Source organism: Apus apus, chromosome 1 (assembly GCF_020740795.1).
Source record: "Apus apus isolate bApuApu2 chromosome 1, bApuApu2.pri.cur, whole genome shotgun sequence".
Lineage (NCBI taxonomy): Eukaryota > Metazoa > Chordata > Aves > Apodiformes > Apodidae > Apus > Apus apus.
Window position 1 is genome coordinate 100,049,282 of NC_067282.1, and position 18,491 is coordinate 100,067,772.

At 46.5% G+C, this 18,491-nt stretch overlaps 1 protein-coding gene across 3 annotated transcripts; it reads right to left on the bottom strand.

The window, feature by feature from the left end:
- Positions 1-2,660: 2,660 nt before the first annotated feature.
- SIK1 (salt inducible kinase 1) lies at positions 2,661-16,186 on the bottom strand. 3 transcript variants are annotated; one of them, XM_051630134.1, is made up of 14 exons: positions 16,020-16,186; positions 15,550-15,783; positions 14,597-14,713; positions 12,002-12,065; positions 11,580-11,741; positions 11,192-11,316; positions 10,954-11,077; positions 9,763-9,986; positions 9,373-9,522; positions 8,604-8,726; positions 8,137-8,362; positions 7,237-7,512; positions 6,440-6,671; positions 2,661-5,680 (listed from the first exon to the last, which is right to left on the bottom strand). In XM_051630134.1, exons 2-14 carry the CDS (start codon positions 15,700-15,702, stop codon positions 5,260-5,262), a joined length of 2,397 nt encoding a protein of 798 aa, XP_051486094.1. In that variant the 5' UTR covers positions 15,703-15,783; positions 16,020-16,186; the 3' UTR covers positions 2,661-5,259. The 3 variants fall into 3 exon arrangements, with proteins under 3 accessions (XP_051486094.1, XP_051486100.1, XP_051486110.1); XM_051630140.1 differs by having other exon boundaries at positions 15,935-16,186; XM_051630150.1 differs by lacking the exon at positions 16,020-16,186 and having other exon boundaries at positions 15,550-15,806.
- Positions 16,187-18,491: the final 2,305 nt, after the last annotated feature.

Here is an 18,491-nt window from a genome sequence, read left to right on the forward strand (position 1 = left end):
CTCACATGAATGCCTTGCCTTTGGCAGGAACTAATATCTGATGCCTTGGGAGAAAGGCATTTCTGCCCTAAAAATCTATTTCTCATGCCCCTGGCAGTCTGTACCAAAGACTGACTCTTCCCTCATCTCCCACAGATGCTTGGCTAAATCCATAAACCATGACAGTGGATTACCTTTATCATTGATTAAACTGTCACCACTAAAAGTAGTTAGCAGTCATGAAATAAGCCAGCAACCATATTTGAAACAAGGTCCTCCCAAGGCACATATTTCCTTTTATTAGTTCTTAAATTAATTCTCCTTTATTGCATGAAGTGTGCTTTGTTCTCACTTTGCAGGATGAGTAAAACGGAAGTACCGATCACTTTTTATCTCAGGCACCATAATTTTGTATGCTCAACTGCTCTCCCTTCTGCTCCTTCGCCTTTCCAGCTGACAAAGGCCAAGATTTCCCGATGATTTCTTTCACCGTGAGGAATTCCTTTCCTCGCTGAGGTGCGGCTGCTGTGGACACAGTGAGGGAGAAGGTCGCGCGTCTGGGGATGAGTTACGTGTCCCTCTCCCCTGGAAAGACAGGGCAGGACAGGTGAGAATCCCTTGCTACCACGGCTGAACCACGCTGGCACCAGAGCGCTTGGCTTGGTGTCTGTTCTCAGCTTGCTCCATGCAAAAACAGCCAGCGTTTTTCATTGCTACCAGTCTAGCATGTCCTGCCAGCTCTAAGCGTTTCCTTTTTGAAAAAAACAACAAACAAGGTTTGATCATTCACTTTTGGGGCTATGCTAAACTTGCCAGCATCTGTTCCATCTGAAAGGGGGGTTGGGGAAGGAAACACCAATCCTGGATCAGGAAAGAAAGGAAAAGGAACTAGGTACCAAGTTGCAATTTGAGAAACGAAGCCAAGAAAAACAGCATCTCAAGAGATATTAAAGACAAAAACAAACGTGGTAAACAGGAGCAGAGACAGATTTCAGAGGAAAAGCAGGAAGACAGTGACTAAAACAACAAGAGCGAAACAGTGTGCACATGGAAACGGAGTCCAGAGTCCCAGGGTTTCTTTGTTCTTGTTTTTCCTACCATTTCACAGAAACCACGATGCTGTCAAGATCCCTCTATACCCAAGGGTCAGTGATGTCAATGAAAGTTGGTGGAGCTGCACTGATTTATAGCCACTAAGAAGGAACTTTCAAAGATTTCCCAGAATTACTGGGGTTTAAAATATCGCCCTGAGAACCCTGTTGAAAACAGCAACTGGGATTCTTAAACCAAGTCGTATTAAAAGCCAGATTAAAAATAATTAAGAATACCTCCATTATTTTTAAATAGTTGAAAAATTCCTAACTTTGGGTGGTCACATTGCAAGAACAACCCTAGAAAAACATGTGTATGACACTTTTCTAACAGTTCAAAAGTCATGACAAATGCAGACAGACCTTTACAAATTCCAGCTCAGCGAGCAACTCCTTTAGAAAGCAAAATAAATAAATATAATCTCTGTTGCCCCCAAGCTTTTAACTTTTTGGATTTACCTTCCCAGCACTCTCCCCTTCCTTCAAAATGTCACAGGTGGATTTGAAAATAAAAACTTCAGATTTTTTTAAGTTATTATTATTCTTTTTCCTGAGTGTTTGCCAGATTAGAGGTTGCAAATATTTAGGGGTCCCTTTGCAGGTGAAACCAGTCCTGACCCTTGTTCTAACTGCATGTGCAGGATACAAAGCCTTCTATGGCTCACATCCTGCATGCATGCTGGCCAGATGACAGCTCAGGGCTCTGTGTGTCTCTCTCAAAGGTGCTAAAGGAAACACAGAGCAAGTGAAATAAGACTGGGCCAGAGGATCTGGTTCCGCAGCCTAAGCAGCACAGTCAGGCAGGTCTCTCCTTCCCCACTCTCCCCTAGGCATGGTCCCCACAGGCCCCTGCCCCTTCCAACCTCCTGCCGCCCACCCCCTTCCCCTCCTTTTGACCATTTCCTCCCCAGCCTATGCTCCTTAAAGACTGTCTCCACCAGCTTCAGCACCCCTGTCCCCCAAAGGCAGCTGCACTGGGTGCTTTCCCAACTGCTCCTGCTAGAGCTGAGGGCATCCCCACCCACAGCAGGGGCACTGCTGCAGTGCAGGGCTGCAGCAGGAACCTCAGCTTGTTTAAAGCCAGCCAAGGCATCTCCACAGCACCGCACACACATTCCCAAGCCAGCTAGACCTGCAACTTTCCAGTATTTTTTTAATCCTCCAAGTATATTTGAAAGGAAAAAAGGCATCACCTCCAGAATCTCTCCCTCCCTCTCTTCCCTTTTACTCCTTTTCCATCGTTGCTTTAATCTGGCTGGGGCCTCTGACAGATCAAGGTGACACGGATGGGGTGCTCATCTGGCAGCCACTAAACCACCACGCCTGACTGTTTTCACTTCGTAGACCTCTCCTACTGCCAGATTTGATAACCCGATTACTACAGACTTGGGTTAGATTCAGACAGATTGCCTACCAGTGAAAGGCTCAATATCCCATTATCAGATTTGTGAGCCCATCATTCCTCTTCATTTAGTATATAATAGAAAGCATCAGTAATGTCATATGGACATAGGCTTTAAAATGAGTCTTAATTATGCAAGTCATATGTATGTATCAGGAGAAATAACTCCACAGAATCAGCTGCAGGACAACAATTTTAAAACATTTTTTTATTTAAATATTAAATAAAACACATCGACTAATCATTTTGGTGTACACCTCTCATTTTAACATAAGAAATAAAATGATTGTTCAGTCATGATAAAAAATAAACTATACATCTCAACTAAACCAATCACGTAGTGTCTTTAAATACCCTATTGCATTGCAGTCTGCAGAACAGCACTGTCAAGATATCTACAAAAACCCCCAGACTTTTAAAATTACCTCTTTCTGCTCCAGCAATAGTTCCAAAGAGGTTCTACAGCAATTGGAAAAGAAAAAATACTATGAAAGTAAAGTGCTTGTCATTGCTCAGGACAGGAACAAAAGAATCTGTGGCCTTTTGATCCATGGCATCAAACAAAACAAATATTGAAGAGAAAACGCTGTGTTTTAAGTATGTGTGCTACCCCTTACAAAACTGAAGGCAAAGTTGCTGCTTTCTGATGAGCTGGCTTCATCTTGCCCTCCTCTCCAGCCATCCCCATGCAATCTGGTTTTTGGGTTGGGTTCTTTTTTTTGGTTGTTTTTTTGGTTTTGTTGGGTTTTTTTTAAACCACTACAAATGAGCCTGAGACTTTGGTGTTTTTTTCTGCTGCAAGGCACCACTTATTAACAGAAATTCAACTGAAACCATTTTCTCTCACTTTGAAGCTTCCAGACCATGTAGCAGCAGTGACGAGCTGGAGGTGCACCAATACAAACACAGAGATATAACACATAGTTAAAGAGGTCGTTTACGGAGAGCCACAGACAGAGCCACATGACATCTTTAACCCTTCCTACTCCAATTAACCTGGTCAATCTTTGGCTTTTTTCTTTTAAAACAAACAAACAAAAAAATCAATCAGGTATCTGTATTATTTGCAGATGCGTAATACTGCAGGTTGCATGAAGCCAAGGTAACTTGAAGGCACCCTGTGTCACACTAAAGAGATGGGTCCTTTAAGCATTTAGACAGAATGCAGCTATTTTCTGACATTTGGATGGCAGCTTCCAGCCAAGCTGGCTCATTATTTGCTCACCTGCTTCCAAAATTTGCACGCCCTACCCAATTCACTTCTGTAGGGACACAGTCTGTTCTCCCCTTTACACCTAAGCATAACATCTGTTGATACCAATAGAAGTCATGCTCTGCCTTGGAAGGGGAGTGGGGTTTATACCAGAAACACAATATAAGCATATTACAAAATATAAAAAATAACTAGTGTTATATAGTCTTCTGCTTCCTATTTATATACATATACAGCATTAAAAACCATACGAAAAAACACCTACTTAATCCAAAACCTGATTTTGCTAATATGCCAAAAAACAAACCAAGCAAAAACAAACACCCAAAGATTGTGCTGTTATAGTCACTTTTAATACAGTTTTGTTCAGAAATAGCTGTACTCTGTTGGAGTAGAATTCTGTTCTAACCTATTCCTTTTTTCTTTGTCAGTATATAATTATAACCTCAATATTGCACATTTCCCCAAGAGTCAGTTCTGTTTGGACCCTGATAATGAAATGCATAAAAACATAATTAGCAGCGGAAATAACAACGTGCAGCACTAAGAAATACTCCTAATGCAACTCTGTAGGCAACCTCTAGGAGGGCTTTTTAAAAAGAAAACCCTCCCCATCACCCAATCAGTATTAATGCTTCCCTCCTCAGTGCCTCTGCAAGAATATGAAAAAAACTGAGCTTTTATAAAAAGATTCCTAAAGATTATTCAGACCGACAAAATCTATGTATGTCTGTATGTGTGTATATACACACATACCACCCCCAAACATCCCTGCAAAAGATCAGACATAATGCAATTTGGATCCTGATCTCAAGGGATACATTTTCAATAGCTTAGTTGCTTCTGTACTAATTAGAAGGGGGGTTTCCTAAGCTTTTCCAGCTGATGTATCAAGCAAGAAGTTCACAGTTTTCATTTAAAGTATATGTATCTGGGAGGTGTGGAATGGGGATGTTGTTTCCTTTAAATAAAATGAGTGTTAACAGGAGAAAAAACAAATAACAAATGGCAATGCTTCCATTTTTGTCTTCTATGAATGCATAATGCTGCATGCCACTGGTTTTCTGTTTATTTTCTTTAAAAGAGGTAATCATGTTCACAAACCCATAAATTAATATTGTGAAAAAGGGAGGCTCTGGTCCCTTCTTTGAAAAGCCTCTCCCTGCTGTGTCACCACTATTGACAGCTGCTAATCTTGCATAACAGCAGAGCTGTATTGGTCTGACTTGAGTACAGTACCGAAGAGTTCTTCCCCGACCACATCCCTCCCTGTCCCCACAAATGCCCCACCCATCTTCCCCATCATTATTTTTCCTTTAAAAAAATTCAGTTTCTATTCATATTTGTTCAGTGCAAGAATAGTAGAAGCAAAAAGACATACATATTGCTTGTTTCAGTTCTATAAAGTTGCTAGCTTTCTGAGCCAGACAGCCTCTTCACATACTTCAAAATTTATTGCTTCTGAGAGTCACTTGTCCACACGACACCAGCCAGCCATGGACCCACACAAGCCATGGAACAGTGGTGAAAGTTCTTCGCAGCAAGAGCAGCATGAGCTACAGCAGCCAGGGCTCTCATTTGACTAGGACGAACTTCCCTAGCTGGTTGGAAGTCAGGTCCTCCATCTCACAGTCCCCATGCTGCAGAGTGACAGCATCATAGCTTGGAGACTGTGCAGAGAAAACCTGTTGCTGAGAGAAGGTGGTGCCAACTGGAGAGATGTTGCTGCTGATGTACAGGTGTGTGTCTAGGAGGTGAGCTGCTGAGGACACTGGTGACACGCTCACACCAAAGAAGTGAGGCTGCAGTAGTTGGCTGTTGCCAGCAAAGGCCAGCTCCAATGAGTTCTCTCTTTGTAGCTCAGACAACAGAAGAGAATTGGATGCTTTGCAGGTACCTACACTATCAGAGGAAGGGACGCCATTTGTTGCAGATGTCTGAGCAGTCTGGGGACAAGCTGTCTGGAGTAGCTGGTGATGCTGGAGCTGGAGCATTCTGAACAAAATCCAGAGATGAAAGAGGTTAACTTGCATACCTCCTGGTCTTGCCTCCACCCCTGACCATATTTTCCCATGTTTCCTTGTGTCAAACCTCTCCTTACCCAGCCACTACAATTAAAGGAAGTTGGTCATGCCAGGTCAAAGTGTTTTCACTTGGCTTTTCCTCATGTTGGAGAGGGTGACTATGGCCAGAAAGTTATCTAGTCACCATTTGGCCTGCTAATAATAGATGTTCTAGAGACAACGTGTGCAGATAAACCAGAAACTCTTATTTTCCATCTTGCTTCCATGGGAATGAAGAGGTGCTACCACATATGACATTTGAGGCGACTGGAACTGTGCCTCCTTTGTGGGCTGTAACTTTTCCAAATTACAAGGTCTCACTTCCTTGCCATGGGAAAATTACAGGAGGAGGCAGAGGAGGAAACAAATCCTTCCCAAAACTAACAAAGAAAAGCACAGCTTGCTATGGGGAAAAGTAATGTCTTCCCCCACAGTATCAAATTGCTTCTCAATTTAACAACCCCCAAATATTTGGATGTCTAGATTTTTCAGTGGAACTGCACATCCTGTGTTACGCATGCAGTGCAGGAAGCCAAACAGTTTAGCTGCTGCCATAAAGCAAAGATGGAGGATAGGAATTCCCAGTGACTAAACTCCCCAACCTCTTTTGCTGTGTTGACTCCTCCTCGTTTGCCCCTAACCAAAGTAACTCCAGTGAAAACAGCAAAACTCCTCCCAGCCAGCTTCTCACCTCTGCTGCTGTAGTACCTCCTCCAGGAGGCTTCTTCCTTCTCTGCTGCTCCCGCTGCTGCTGTACATGCAGGTGTTTGGCTGTGTGTGTTGGAAAGGGCCCATGCCACTCCTTGCTGCCCGAGATGAGGAGGACTGACACACCTGCCGAGCAAAGCCTTTGATTTTATTCAAGCCAAGAAACCCCTTGGCTCGAGCGTTCTTCCGCAGCTGCTGTCTAAAAGCCTTCAAGCCTGTGGGACATGAGGAAAAGAAACGCACTTTAATCCTCCTTAGCATTTGCCTACGAACCTACTTTACAGATCAGCCTTTCTGGGCAGCTGCCTTCATTTGCATGAGAACTGCTCTGGAGGAGACCGTGACTCTTCAGTTCACATTCACTCCTCATGTTCACCCCTCTGCCTAAAGATCAGAGCAAAATTTATGTAACGGAACAAGGTCTGGGACAGTTGCACCCCTCTGTGAATGGACACATGCACAGCACAGGAGAAACCTGATAGGAATCATGATGTTGTGCATGCATATTTTAGGAGGAATGTGGAGCCTGCCATCTCTCTCACAGCAGCAGAAATATCTTCATGGTCAGGCTGCATCAGCATCTGAGAACCTCCCATCTATGCACCTTCCTCAGGGCACCCGAACGTCCCTCAGGGCCCGGGAATAGAAGAGGCACAGTATCCACGTGGCTGGCCTCAGTGTAACACTAACAAGGGCAAGCAAGTATCCCTGCATGCTACCCTTCCCTAGTGGCAGTTGAAAGGGTGCAATTCACCAGCAATAAAGCAAGGAAGACATTACCTTGGGTTAATGAGGTATCAGATGCTCGCCTTCCTTCTTGGAAGCTGACAGGCAGGAGAGAAGCACCTCCCATGCAGCCCTGGGCTTGTAACACCGGAGCATCAGACTGGGAAGCTAGGAAGGGCGACGTCATCCTAGCTGTGGCTGGGCTCCCCGTCATTACTTGACCTGCCAAACAGCTGCTGAGGGCCACTAAGCTGTCATTTGAAGATGAAGTAAGGCAGCTGTCTGAACTAGTTCCCTCTGTGGGGCTTGCAGAAGAGGAAATGACTATACCTACGGAAGGGAAGGAGCAAGAGAAAGAGCATTCCCAAGATGAGTATGGGAAGGAACAAACATGACATCAGAGCCTTCTGCCCACCTACACTGGCACTAATAAGCAGCTGAGAGCTGGAGAGGTGTCCAGCAACTTGTGCTGTCACGGGGCTTGACTCCAGCAAGGGGTCATCAACAAATAACCTAAGTTTGGACTCCTGTCCAGCCAGCCTGGCTATGCCAGCAACTCCAGCATCACCAGGCTGTGCTGGATCAGACCTACAATGTTTCATACACTTTCATACACAATACAGTTACTGATGACCTTCTTTTTTTAATTTAGCTCCCTCTCAATACAACAGCAGACACAAGGAGAGAAGGGTTATGTCCTGCTTGTGAGAATGCTTCCCTCTAAAGTTATCTAGATGAAATACGACAGTGCAACGTCTCTTCCTTAAGGGCCATGCTTATTTATAGGAAGACAGCACTGGGAAGGGCAGAGTATAGCCATCTTTTCTAGGCTTTCCCATCCCAGTCAAGGTAAAAATCAGCACATATTCCCCAGGCATTTGTTCACTATGGCACTCCTGCCCTGCCCTTTTCCTCTAACTACGGACACCCTTCATCCCTCCCAGACTTACTTACATGGAGGGGCATGCTGATAGAAATGAGTGGTCACTTCAGCCAGTGTGTGCCTCCTGCTGGTGTTGCTAGGGATGAGGATGGGGTGATCATATGCCTTTATTTCATCTTCCAGCTCCTTCTCTTGCCTAACTTCTTCACTAATGGTGGTCTCCAGCAGGCTGTTGGGGGAGATGGAGCGGTTCCGGAAGAGCCCGTTGAAGTTGGGATCCACAGGAAAGAACACAGGCTGCAAAACACGTCAGATCACAAACTGAAGAATGTTTCACTTATTTCTGCACTACCTTTTAATACCCTTCACAGCCCTGAGGCAAGTCTTGTATTGCTTGAGAGGCTACTATGACACCATGCCCAAATACCAAACAAAAGATTGGAGGGAGAGAACAACAGAGTCATGACCCCTGTCGTTCTGGATTGGCAGAATGAAAAAAAAGAAAAGAGGAACACACAGTTTGACTGAGAACACCAACCTGTAATGGATTGCTCATGTCACAGTCCATTTCTGCCTGCAGGGATGGCTGAATCAGGCTCTGAGGTTGCTGGTAAAGCAGAGATGATCGCAGGGTTTCATTAGTGAGACTGTCCTGAGGCATCTGGAGAGAGACAGCAATGCATAGAAGCCATCACATACACTGCAGCTCCACATGACTTTTCGGATACTGGAGGCTCAAGGAATTTCAGAGCCACCTTCCCTGCAAGCTTTCTCCAGGCGCTTTCTATGGAAATTAACAAAACTAGTCCTTCAGCGCCAACATGAACACAAACTCCTTCCCCTATGTTAGGCAATTTAACTGGAAGTACAATTTGAAAAGGCACCCAGAGCACACTTGAAAGGAGGAGAGAGTGAGGAAAAGAAAAAGAATGTCAGTAAAACACACAAAATCAATCATGGAGTACTTCAGAGAATCCTAAAATGCATCAAAGAAGTGTAATCAATCCATGCCTATGAGGACAAATTTCCATGAGAAGCCTTATCTTCTGGCTCCTACTTGACCTGCAGTGGAGGCATGACTACTCTTTGGGCCATGACCCAGAGTCACTTCTTAGGAAACAGGCCATTAGCATTTAATCAGCCTCCTGCTGAAGAACAAACAGTAGGTTATGTCCTATCAGGGGGCACCAATATCAGAACTGATTTTCAGAAGCCTGAAAGTTAACATTTTGTATCTTCCTAGAGCAAGGGGCAGCAAAAAGAGAGCCAAAGGACACAGCTTCCCAGTCAGTAATGCACTTCCTTACCTCAACACTGCTGATCTCGGAGCTCCTTGGCCTTTGCTGACGGCCAGCTGCTGGACGACTCGAGAGCTGGCTGCTTCGGTACTCCTTGAGGCGCTCCAAGAGCAGGTAATAAATGGCAGCAAAATGGTTGTAGCTGCTGTTTTGCAGAGACTAGAAGACATAGAAAGGACCCCTGAGTTGCAGGTAACTCGGGATATATGCAGCCAAAACTCATAACTAAGACCTCCTAGTAGCATACTCCAAAAGTATGTAAAAATCCAGAAGGGCAGTGAAGATTTTACTGCACCACGACACTGGATCAAGTCTAGTCACTGAATGACGTATATATGACTGCACCACTGGCATTCTGGTAGTCACTCAAGATGTACCTAAGGGGCAAGCACTTCTCACCTCGACAGTTCTCTGTCTGTCGATGCCAAGTGTTTGCATGATCCCAAGGACCTGCTCATTGTAGTCACCCAGGTTTGAGTTGTAGTTTTGCATGGAGAAGGACAAAGACTGGTGCTGTTGAAGGGATGGGTCAGCTTGCATCCACTTGTGCTGCTTTATTTGGGAAATGGTTATTCGTTTGGTTGGGTCCACAACCAGCATCCGTCGGATAAGTGTTTCACAGTCTGCATGACAAAGACAAACTCATGAGCAAGGCGTAAAACTAACAGCTCAGCCCCATGTCACTGCTAAAAAACCTTCCCAGCAACAGCATATGATGCCTGCGAAAACGGGAATTAGAGGTTTCTGAGCAGCTGATGCCTGATCTGGCCACCAGATATTCAAACCAGCACAAGAGATGTCCAAATACACTTCACAAAAGCAACATGTCACTACAGGAAACGGATTCTGGTACTGGATTCTGGCAGGTTTCAGGTGGTCTTGCACCTTGTAGGAGCAGCTAGTTTTGAACAGATGCAGGTTTAATGATGCTACATCTGCTTAAACTAGGTCAGAATTTAGTACAGAACCCAATCACATACAGCTTCCGAGACCATATATACTGCTTATCAGTTTATAACCAGGGACTCAAACCAGTCTACAGCTATAGCTGATAAAGGCCAGACTTAAAAATACACTCTTCACTTGAAGAAGAGATCCATTCACTTGTTTTCAAATCCAGATCAGAAAGTATTATCTTCAGCTCCTTTTTCTCAACAGTCTGTTGGACTGCTCAAGAAACAGTGCTAAGCCCCACTATTTCTGCTGTCCTTGACAGCTTAGACACAATGAAATATACCCCCTCTACATACTTAAAATATCTTAAGAGTACTACACCCATCTCAGCATTGCAGGCTAGACTCATTATAATTCTGTTTTCACTCTTTTGTAATTATTTCTCCAGCTAGGGTGTCAATTATTTTTGTAATCCATAGAGATACCCTAAGAAAGGAAACAGCAGCCTTTTAGATGCACCAGAAAGCTCAGCTGTAAGCCCTGTCCTACAGAAATTACTGGATACATAAAGACAAAGTTACTGCCAGCTGCAAAACCAGTCCCATCTGTCATTGGCCCAAGAAGGGACAGGGTAACAGGACAGCTATTCCTTTATTTCTAGCCCCTTTTCTAATATTAAGGAACTGAAAAAAATACCTTCAGACATGAAGTAAGGGATGCGGAACCGTCCCTCCAGCACTCTTTGCCTCAGAGTGGGTAAATTGGGTCCATCAAAAGGCAGAGAACCACAGACAAGGACATATAGCACCACCCCAAGGCTCTGTCAATAGAAAACAGTTTGGCATGTGAGCGACTGCAGTAGAAGCAATGATTTTCAAAGCCCACAGATGCTCACAAAATGTGAAATGCAATTTCTAAGGAATATCAAGCTCACCCATATATCAAGGTGTGGTCCTTCATATTCTTTGCCTTCAAAAACTTCTGGAGCTGCATAGGGTGGGCTTCCACACCACGTAGAGAGGGGCTCTCCTGACTTGTAGAAGTTGCCAAAACCAAAGTCTGTAATGAAGGTAAAAGACATCACTCAACCACATACTAGTATTTCAGAAGTAGCAAAAAACAGAGACAAAGGAGTAGTGTTTTGTTCTCTGCCTATTAATTTAAGCTTTTCTCTTTTGTCCAGAAGGTATGTTCAGAGGAATATCAGTAACTTTTGTTTAATTTTCAGTTACCATAAATACATTTACCAGATCATCCTAGGGAGACTGAATTTGACTACATGCCTAATGTTGCTTATAGAGCAACCATGTATTTCTTATTACCTGCTAACTTGATATTCATGTTAGCATCTAGCAGAAGGTTCTCTGTTTTGAGATCTCTGTGCACTATGTGGTGGCTGTGACAATATTCCACTGCAGAAAGAATCTGCCAGAACTTCTTCCGTGCTTCACTTTCACTTAAGTGCCCATTGGAGGTCAGATGATCTGCAAGACAAAACAAAAGAGGCATGGGATTTAGAAACACCTGGAGGAAATAATCCCGCTGGTGCTGCACTTGCTGTTTGACAGCTGAGACAACACCAACCCTAGATTTTTAATCAGAATATACTACTCAGAAAGGACAACAATCAAGCCATGGTTTCTAAATCTAAAGAACTGTTAGCTCCAGCAGTGTAGGAAACAGTTCTTCTTCTTCCCCACATAGCCCCCCTGGCAACGGCTCACGACATTCAGTGAGGACTTACCAAACATTTCTCCATTCTTTGCAAACTCAGTAACAATGTAAAGCATATCCTTTGTCTCCATAACCTGTAAAGACACAAGAGTACATGCGTAAAAAACAAGGTAGAACTCTGTAGTTTGATTAATTTTTCTAAGTATATTCAAACATATCAGTTCTATTATTCATTTGGCACAGCAGCTGGCAGTAAAGGCATCTAATTCTGCACCACAGTGTTCTTTCAAAGCAAACTGGTAATCAAAAATATAACAAATCAATGCTTGTGTGCCTACAATGTGCAATGGCTTCCCATGACATTGTTCTTCTCACCACTACCATGCCACCTATCTCCATAAAGTAATTGATGAGCACTTCAACAATTTCATACAGTTCCATGAATTTCTTTTTGGTTAAAATACACATATATTATTTTACAATTAATTTGATATATTTTCAACATGCAAAGCCACTTAAAAGTCTAAATAAAGTCACCTCTGTTTCAAGACTAACAAGTACTCAGATCAGGAGAGATAGCTGCAACTTGGACAAATCAAGGAGCAGTATCAAATACCCTGCTCCCATTTGGTGTTGGCCGGGGACACAGCAAGCCTCCCATGCAAGGGACAATAGGTTGTTGTTTGTGTAATGGCAGTGCTTGCTGTACATCAGCTACTCTCAGTATATCACCCAGCATTCAGCTATCAATCTAGCAGCAACTTTCTTTGACTCTTGGTTTTTTTAAGAAGAACTAAAAACCAAACAATGAATGAGAGATGCTGAACACTTCCAAAGACATCTTCAGTTACTATGGCACATCTTTCAAATACAGCACTTCAGATTTTAAAATACAGCATTCCCTGGAACTGGACTCTCAAGGAGCAGATATTTTGTTTTGGAAGCAGAAGACTCACAACAGGTTAACCATCAAAAAAGCATCAATACTACTTCAAAGGCTTTAGCTTCCAGGCTACTAACATGTAACCTTTTTCGAAGACTCTTGTCCTCCCCTCACTACAAGTACACACAGACACAAAATGAAAATAAACAATCAGGGAGCAAAGGAAGAGAGGTTCCCAGTTTAAAAAACTGAAGGAAAGTGTTCTGGGAAAGTTGCCAGCTGGATGAAATTAAGACGCCTTGCTGAAACTAAAACAATGATGAAATAATACAAGAACACACACCCTACATTGGTATGTCATCTAATTCCATCCTTGCTTCTCAGACTCCACCAAACAGGTAAAGCATCAGTTACAACAACAAAGAAAAGAAAACTTCACTGAAAAGAAATTATGGTCCACTACCAACGTCATTTGCTCCATCAAGTGAAGTGGTTCAACTAGATGGAATTTAACCTGCTTTTCTAAAAGCTTCGAAATGGTATTTTCACCCACATCATTCCACCCAAATGAAATCAACTGAACTGTTAGAATGTTTCTGTCGCCCTATGGGCAGCAATGACGTCAGATGTTAACACAGAGTAATTTTTGTTATGATGGTTAAAACTATAAATATCGAACACTTCATGTGTGTCAAGGTCCTTAAAAATAATGCCTTGCCTAAGCACCTGCCTTACTGGCTCTTCAGCCCTACATGTTAATTAACTTTTTTTTTTACTTTTTTTTTTTTCTTTTTCAAAGCTAACAAACCCAACAGTAAGATTGCAGCTGATAATAGTGTTTACTACTGCACACGGACTTTCAGACCTGCTGCTTCATCCATCTATTCCTGTCTCCCCACTGCCCTCCTAGGCAGGTCCCAGACACACAGTAATACCTCATCGTCTTAAATCCATATGGCACTGTTTAAGATGATTAAGAGGAACTTACACCAAATGTTAATTAGACTGAATATTTAGAATTGGCAAAGCAGTCCTTGCTCACTAGACAGATGTGATCCTGTTTTCTGCACAACACATTAATTTGTTCTTACTGTTTAAATACCCATCAGTGCAGAAACTGAACAAATCTAAGCCAAAATTCACATTGTGAAACTCTACAAGAGGAAAGATACTTAAAATTCACTTTCAAAACTACACAAACTGGAACAGAATAACCAACCAGGTAATTTTTAAGCATAATCTAAGATTACAACATCTGCTGGCTTTTTATTTTCTATTTAGATAAAAATTCTAATTCTTACATTAGACTTCTACTTAGTTTTTCCACTTAGATTGATTTGGTTTAATTCTTGTTGATTTTACATCACTTCCACTTATGGCCAACTCAGCTTTTGCTCTTTCTCTGCTATCCTACACAAGTTTAAGTCTTCCTCTTACCAAAAGCACATAAGAAGTTCCAGTACTCTAAACTGGAAAAGCAGAGGAGTTAGGAAAGGCAAGTTAATCACACAAGTTCAGAAAATCAGTTCCTTAATCTGAAACGAACTTCAGCCTGGTTTAAATTGCAAACTTTACAGTCCATTGTCAAAAAGCTGCCTAACGTACCAGAATCTTGTTCAAAGAATCATGAATGACTTTTTAAAAACCCAGTTTATTTTAAGTATTTTTCAAAAAGCATTTTAATATGGATTATCTCTGCAAATATTTGATGCAAAATCATATGCAAGAGAAGGGCACAAACATATCTCATCTACATTCTATGCTTCAAAGCTGACCTCTTACCTGATATAGCTTGATAATGTGGGGATGATTCAAAAGCTTCATTATCTGAACTTCTCTATAAATCTTCTCCAGATTGCTTGGGTCTAACCTCGTTTTGTCTATTATTTTTATTGCAACCTGCAGGTTTAAAAAATAATAATAAAGCAACCCCAGCTATTACAAAATAGTTACTGTTAAGGTCTCTTAAAAAAAAAAAAAAAAAACAAAAAAAATAAACAAACAAAAAAACCCAAAACAATAAAAAACCTTCCCCCCAAAAAAATTCAAAATCCAAGTAAAGCAGCTTTTAAAGCACAGACTTGACAAAGCTGCATCTGTTTTTTCTGAACTGCACAGAACTCACAACACTGCACATTTTCATTTTTCTTTTCTACGTCAAAGGCTTACACACAAGGTAGTGAACAGGACTGCAGAAACTAGCACTGGACAGGATTCGGTAAATCTTTTAATCCACCCCACGCCAGCGAAAAACAGATTCCTGTAACAGACCATTTTCTACGGTAGGGACTGACACGCTGCTGACATGCGCTAGAAACATAAACACTCATTAAAAATTACGCCTGCGATTAACACTGCAAGTTCTTTGCTCTTGAAGCACACGCTTCAGACGGAAACGTTAAACCCGTCTAAAGTCTCCGAAAGACCCTTCATTTGTTGGACTCTCTGGCAAACTCGGGCGGAGCGCGGCAGCGCAGCCACCGCGGCGCTCGGAAATGTCATCTCTTTACATACTCTTCCCCGGGTTTAACATCGATGCCAACTCTACTGCACACGCGGGGAAAACCTGACGCTCCTGCCATCAGCCACATCAACTCCTGGCGTGCAGCGCGGCCGGAGAAGCCCTCCGGGCTGTGCGGGGCTGTGCGGGGCTCGCTGCCTCAGCCCCGCGCGCCGCTTCACCTCACGGCCCCGGCAGAGCCCGCACCCCTCGCCCCCCGCACCCACCCACCCACCTGCGTTTTGGTCACTCTGTGCCTGGCTAGCTTGACCACCGCGAAGTTGCCTTTCCCCAAGGTCCTCTCGATGTCGTAGAAGCCGACTCGCAGGGGCCGCTGCGGGGCCGGTCCGGCGGCGGGCACGGCGCCGCACTCCGACATGATCACCATGGCTCAGGCGGGAGGCGGGCAGCGCTCGCCGCGCCTAGGAAGGGAGCATCCGCGCTGCCCGCGGGGGGCGGCCGCTCGCACCTGCCGGGAGAGGGGACAGCACAGCCCGCTCAGCCCCGCCCCGCCCGCCGCCGCCGCCGGGGCCCCCGCAGAACTCGGCGGGCTCTTTCCCTCCATCCCCCTCCCGCCCCGCTCCCCACAGCGGAGCCGCGGCCGCCCCGACCCCACTCACCCCCGGCCGCTCGCTCGGCGCCCGCCGCATGCTGGCACCGCCCCCGCGCCCCCCGCCCGGCGGCGCGGCCCCGCGGCCGTCGTACCTGGCGGGCGGGCGGGCTGGGCGTGCGGGCTCGCTCGGGGTGCGGCTGCGGGCGCCGGGCTCTGCCGCCGCCGCCGCGGCGGGCTGTGTGTGCGCGCGAGGCTGTGCGTGAGCCTGTCTCTGTGTGTCTGTGCGTCCGTGTGTCTGTGCGTGCGTTCGTGCGTGCGCCGGGGGGCAGGCGGGAGCACGCGGGATGTCCCGGCCCCCGCCTCCGCTGCCGCCACCCCCTCCCCTCCCCCGTCCCGCTCCGCCCCCCTCTCCCCTCCCCCCCCCCCCCCGCAGCACACCCCGCCCCCCGCTCCCGCCCCCTTCCCCCCGCCCACCGCCGAAAGCCGAGACGGGCTTCATTGACGTCACTTTGACGCCAGCGAGACGCCAGCCCCGGCGCGAGGCTGAAGGGGAGCGGGACACCGGGCCGTTGCCAGGGAACGGGCGCCGCTGACGCGCGCGCTGATGGAGCCGTCGCCGGGGCGACGGGGGGGGGCGGTGACGTCAGGGCGGAGGGAGGGGAGGGGAGGGGGCCGCGGGGTCTCCTGCCCCCCCCTCCCGCCCCCCCCCCCAGCCCCGGGGGGGGGGAGCGGGACGCGCGCCCGGCGCTCACGTGACGAGCCCGCTCAGGCCGGCGGGGCCGCCCCCTGCCGGCGGGTTAGGGGGGCGAGGGGGTTGCGGGGGCCCCCCCGCAGCAGCCGCCGCAGCAGCAGCCGCAGCCCGGGCGGCCCAGCTCAGCGGCAGCGACTGCCCTGCCCTGCCCTGCCCGCAGCAGGGAGAGCGCGGCTGCAGCCCCGCGGGGGATGGTGCCCCCCAACCCCAAAGCGGGCGCGGGGCCGTGGCCGCCCGCCCGCCCTTCGCGCCAACGCCCGCGGCGGGACGCTGACCCGCCTCCCCCCCCCCCCCCGCCCTGCGCGGGACTGGCTTCCCTCCCCCGGCTGCTTCCAGGGCGGGATGGAGAGCGGAGCTGCCGGCCGTCCCGCCCGGCACCGGCGGCTGGGACGGCCGCCCTCGGCTCGGCACAGGAGGGGAAGCGGCCGTGAGGAACGTGCATGTGCGTGTCTGTGCGGTCCTGCGGCGCTTCGGCAGCCTGCACGCACCTTCTCACAGCAGCTGCTCGGGCTGGAGTGGAGGCTGGGGAAGGTACCCCGTTGGGAAACCCAGTCGTTTTGCCCTTCCACCTCAGCAGCCTCCAGAGGCTCCTCTCAAGGTCAAACGTGAAGCAGCAGAGAACGCTGTGTGGAAGCCTGTGGGTCTTCAGCGTTCGCACGGCAAGGGACCAAAATGTTTGTACGTTTGGTCTCAAAGTCCAGCCTAGCCTCGAAAACAGGTCTCGCGTGATGCCTGCCGCATCTGTTACTCGACTTTGTCTTCTCTATTAGAGCCAGCCTAGGCATTTTTCAGACAAGTAATTCTCCAGGCGGTAGGTGGGCTCCTGACTGGAAGTCCTAGGCTGAACCCCTCGTCTGACCGTCATGGCCAGTGGCACGCGAGGTGGTGCCCTCCTCGTCCATCAGAAGTACCACGCCAACTGGGTTTGCCAGGCGTCTGGAGATTTGGTGATGCCTGGGGTGGAAGGGGTGTGGCTCTGCTTCACACCGAAGATTTCAAAGCCGTCAGTGCAATTGTTTTCACCTGTAGTTGGTGGCCTCCTTAGGGGCTGAAAGAGGGTAGATTTAGATCCAATTTTAGGAAGAAATTGCTTACTGTGAGGGTGGTGAGAATCTGGAAGAGGTTGCCCAGAGAAATTGTGGATGCCCCCTCCCTGGAAGTTTTTGAGGCTTGGAGCAACCTGGTCTAGCGGGAGGTGTCCCTGCCCATGGCAGAGGGGTTGGGGCTAGGTGATTTTTAAAGGTCCCTTCTAACCCAAACCATTCACTATGATTCACTGTGACCCAGGTCACGGGACTGCTACATGACTTGCTGTAAGGGAAGGAACAGCACGCAGCCAGCCTGGGCAATTGTAACATTCAATTAGTGCTTACACAGTGCCTTGAATAACTCACATGCAAAGCTGCCTTATTATTGTTGTTATTATTATTACTGTTGGTATTAAGCTAACAGTATATTCTCCACGGAGCTCATGAAGAGGAGGTGATGCACAAACAGCACATACAGTAGCAACTGTGAACAGTGCCCCAGGAGTTAAAAAGAAAAAAAAAATTACCTTAATAATTATTCCTCTGCTGTGGTGGGATTTTCCTCCCTTTAATTATAGTTGCTGTTTTCATTTGAAATTGATTAAGTGTTTTAGGATGGCAAAAAAACCTGGTCTTTTTAGAAAGAACACTCAACACGGCCAGCCTCAGCTAGGAGTGTGACATTTTTATTTCTTTTCAAGAACTCAGTTTCTTTCTTCCTACATGGAAAGAAGAGGGTTGGATTTGGTGCTCACCCTAGTATCTCACGGCTTTTTCCATCCTAAGGAGAGGCAGACACCTGTGCCATGGGACTGCCTGGAGGGTGTAAGACCTCACTGGAGGAC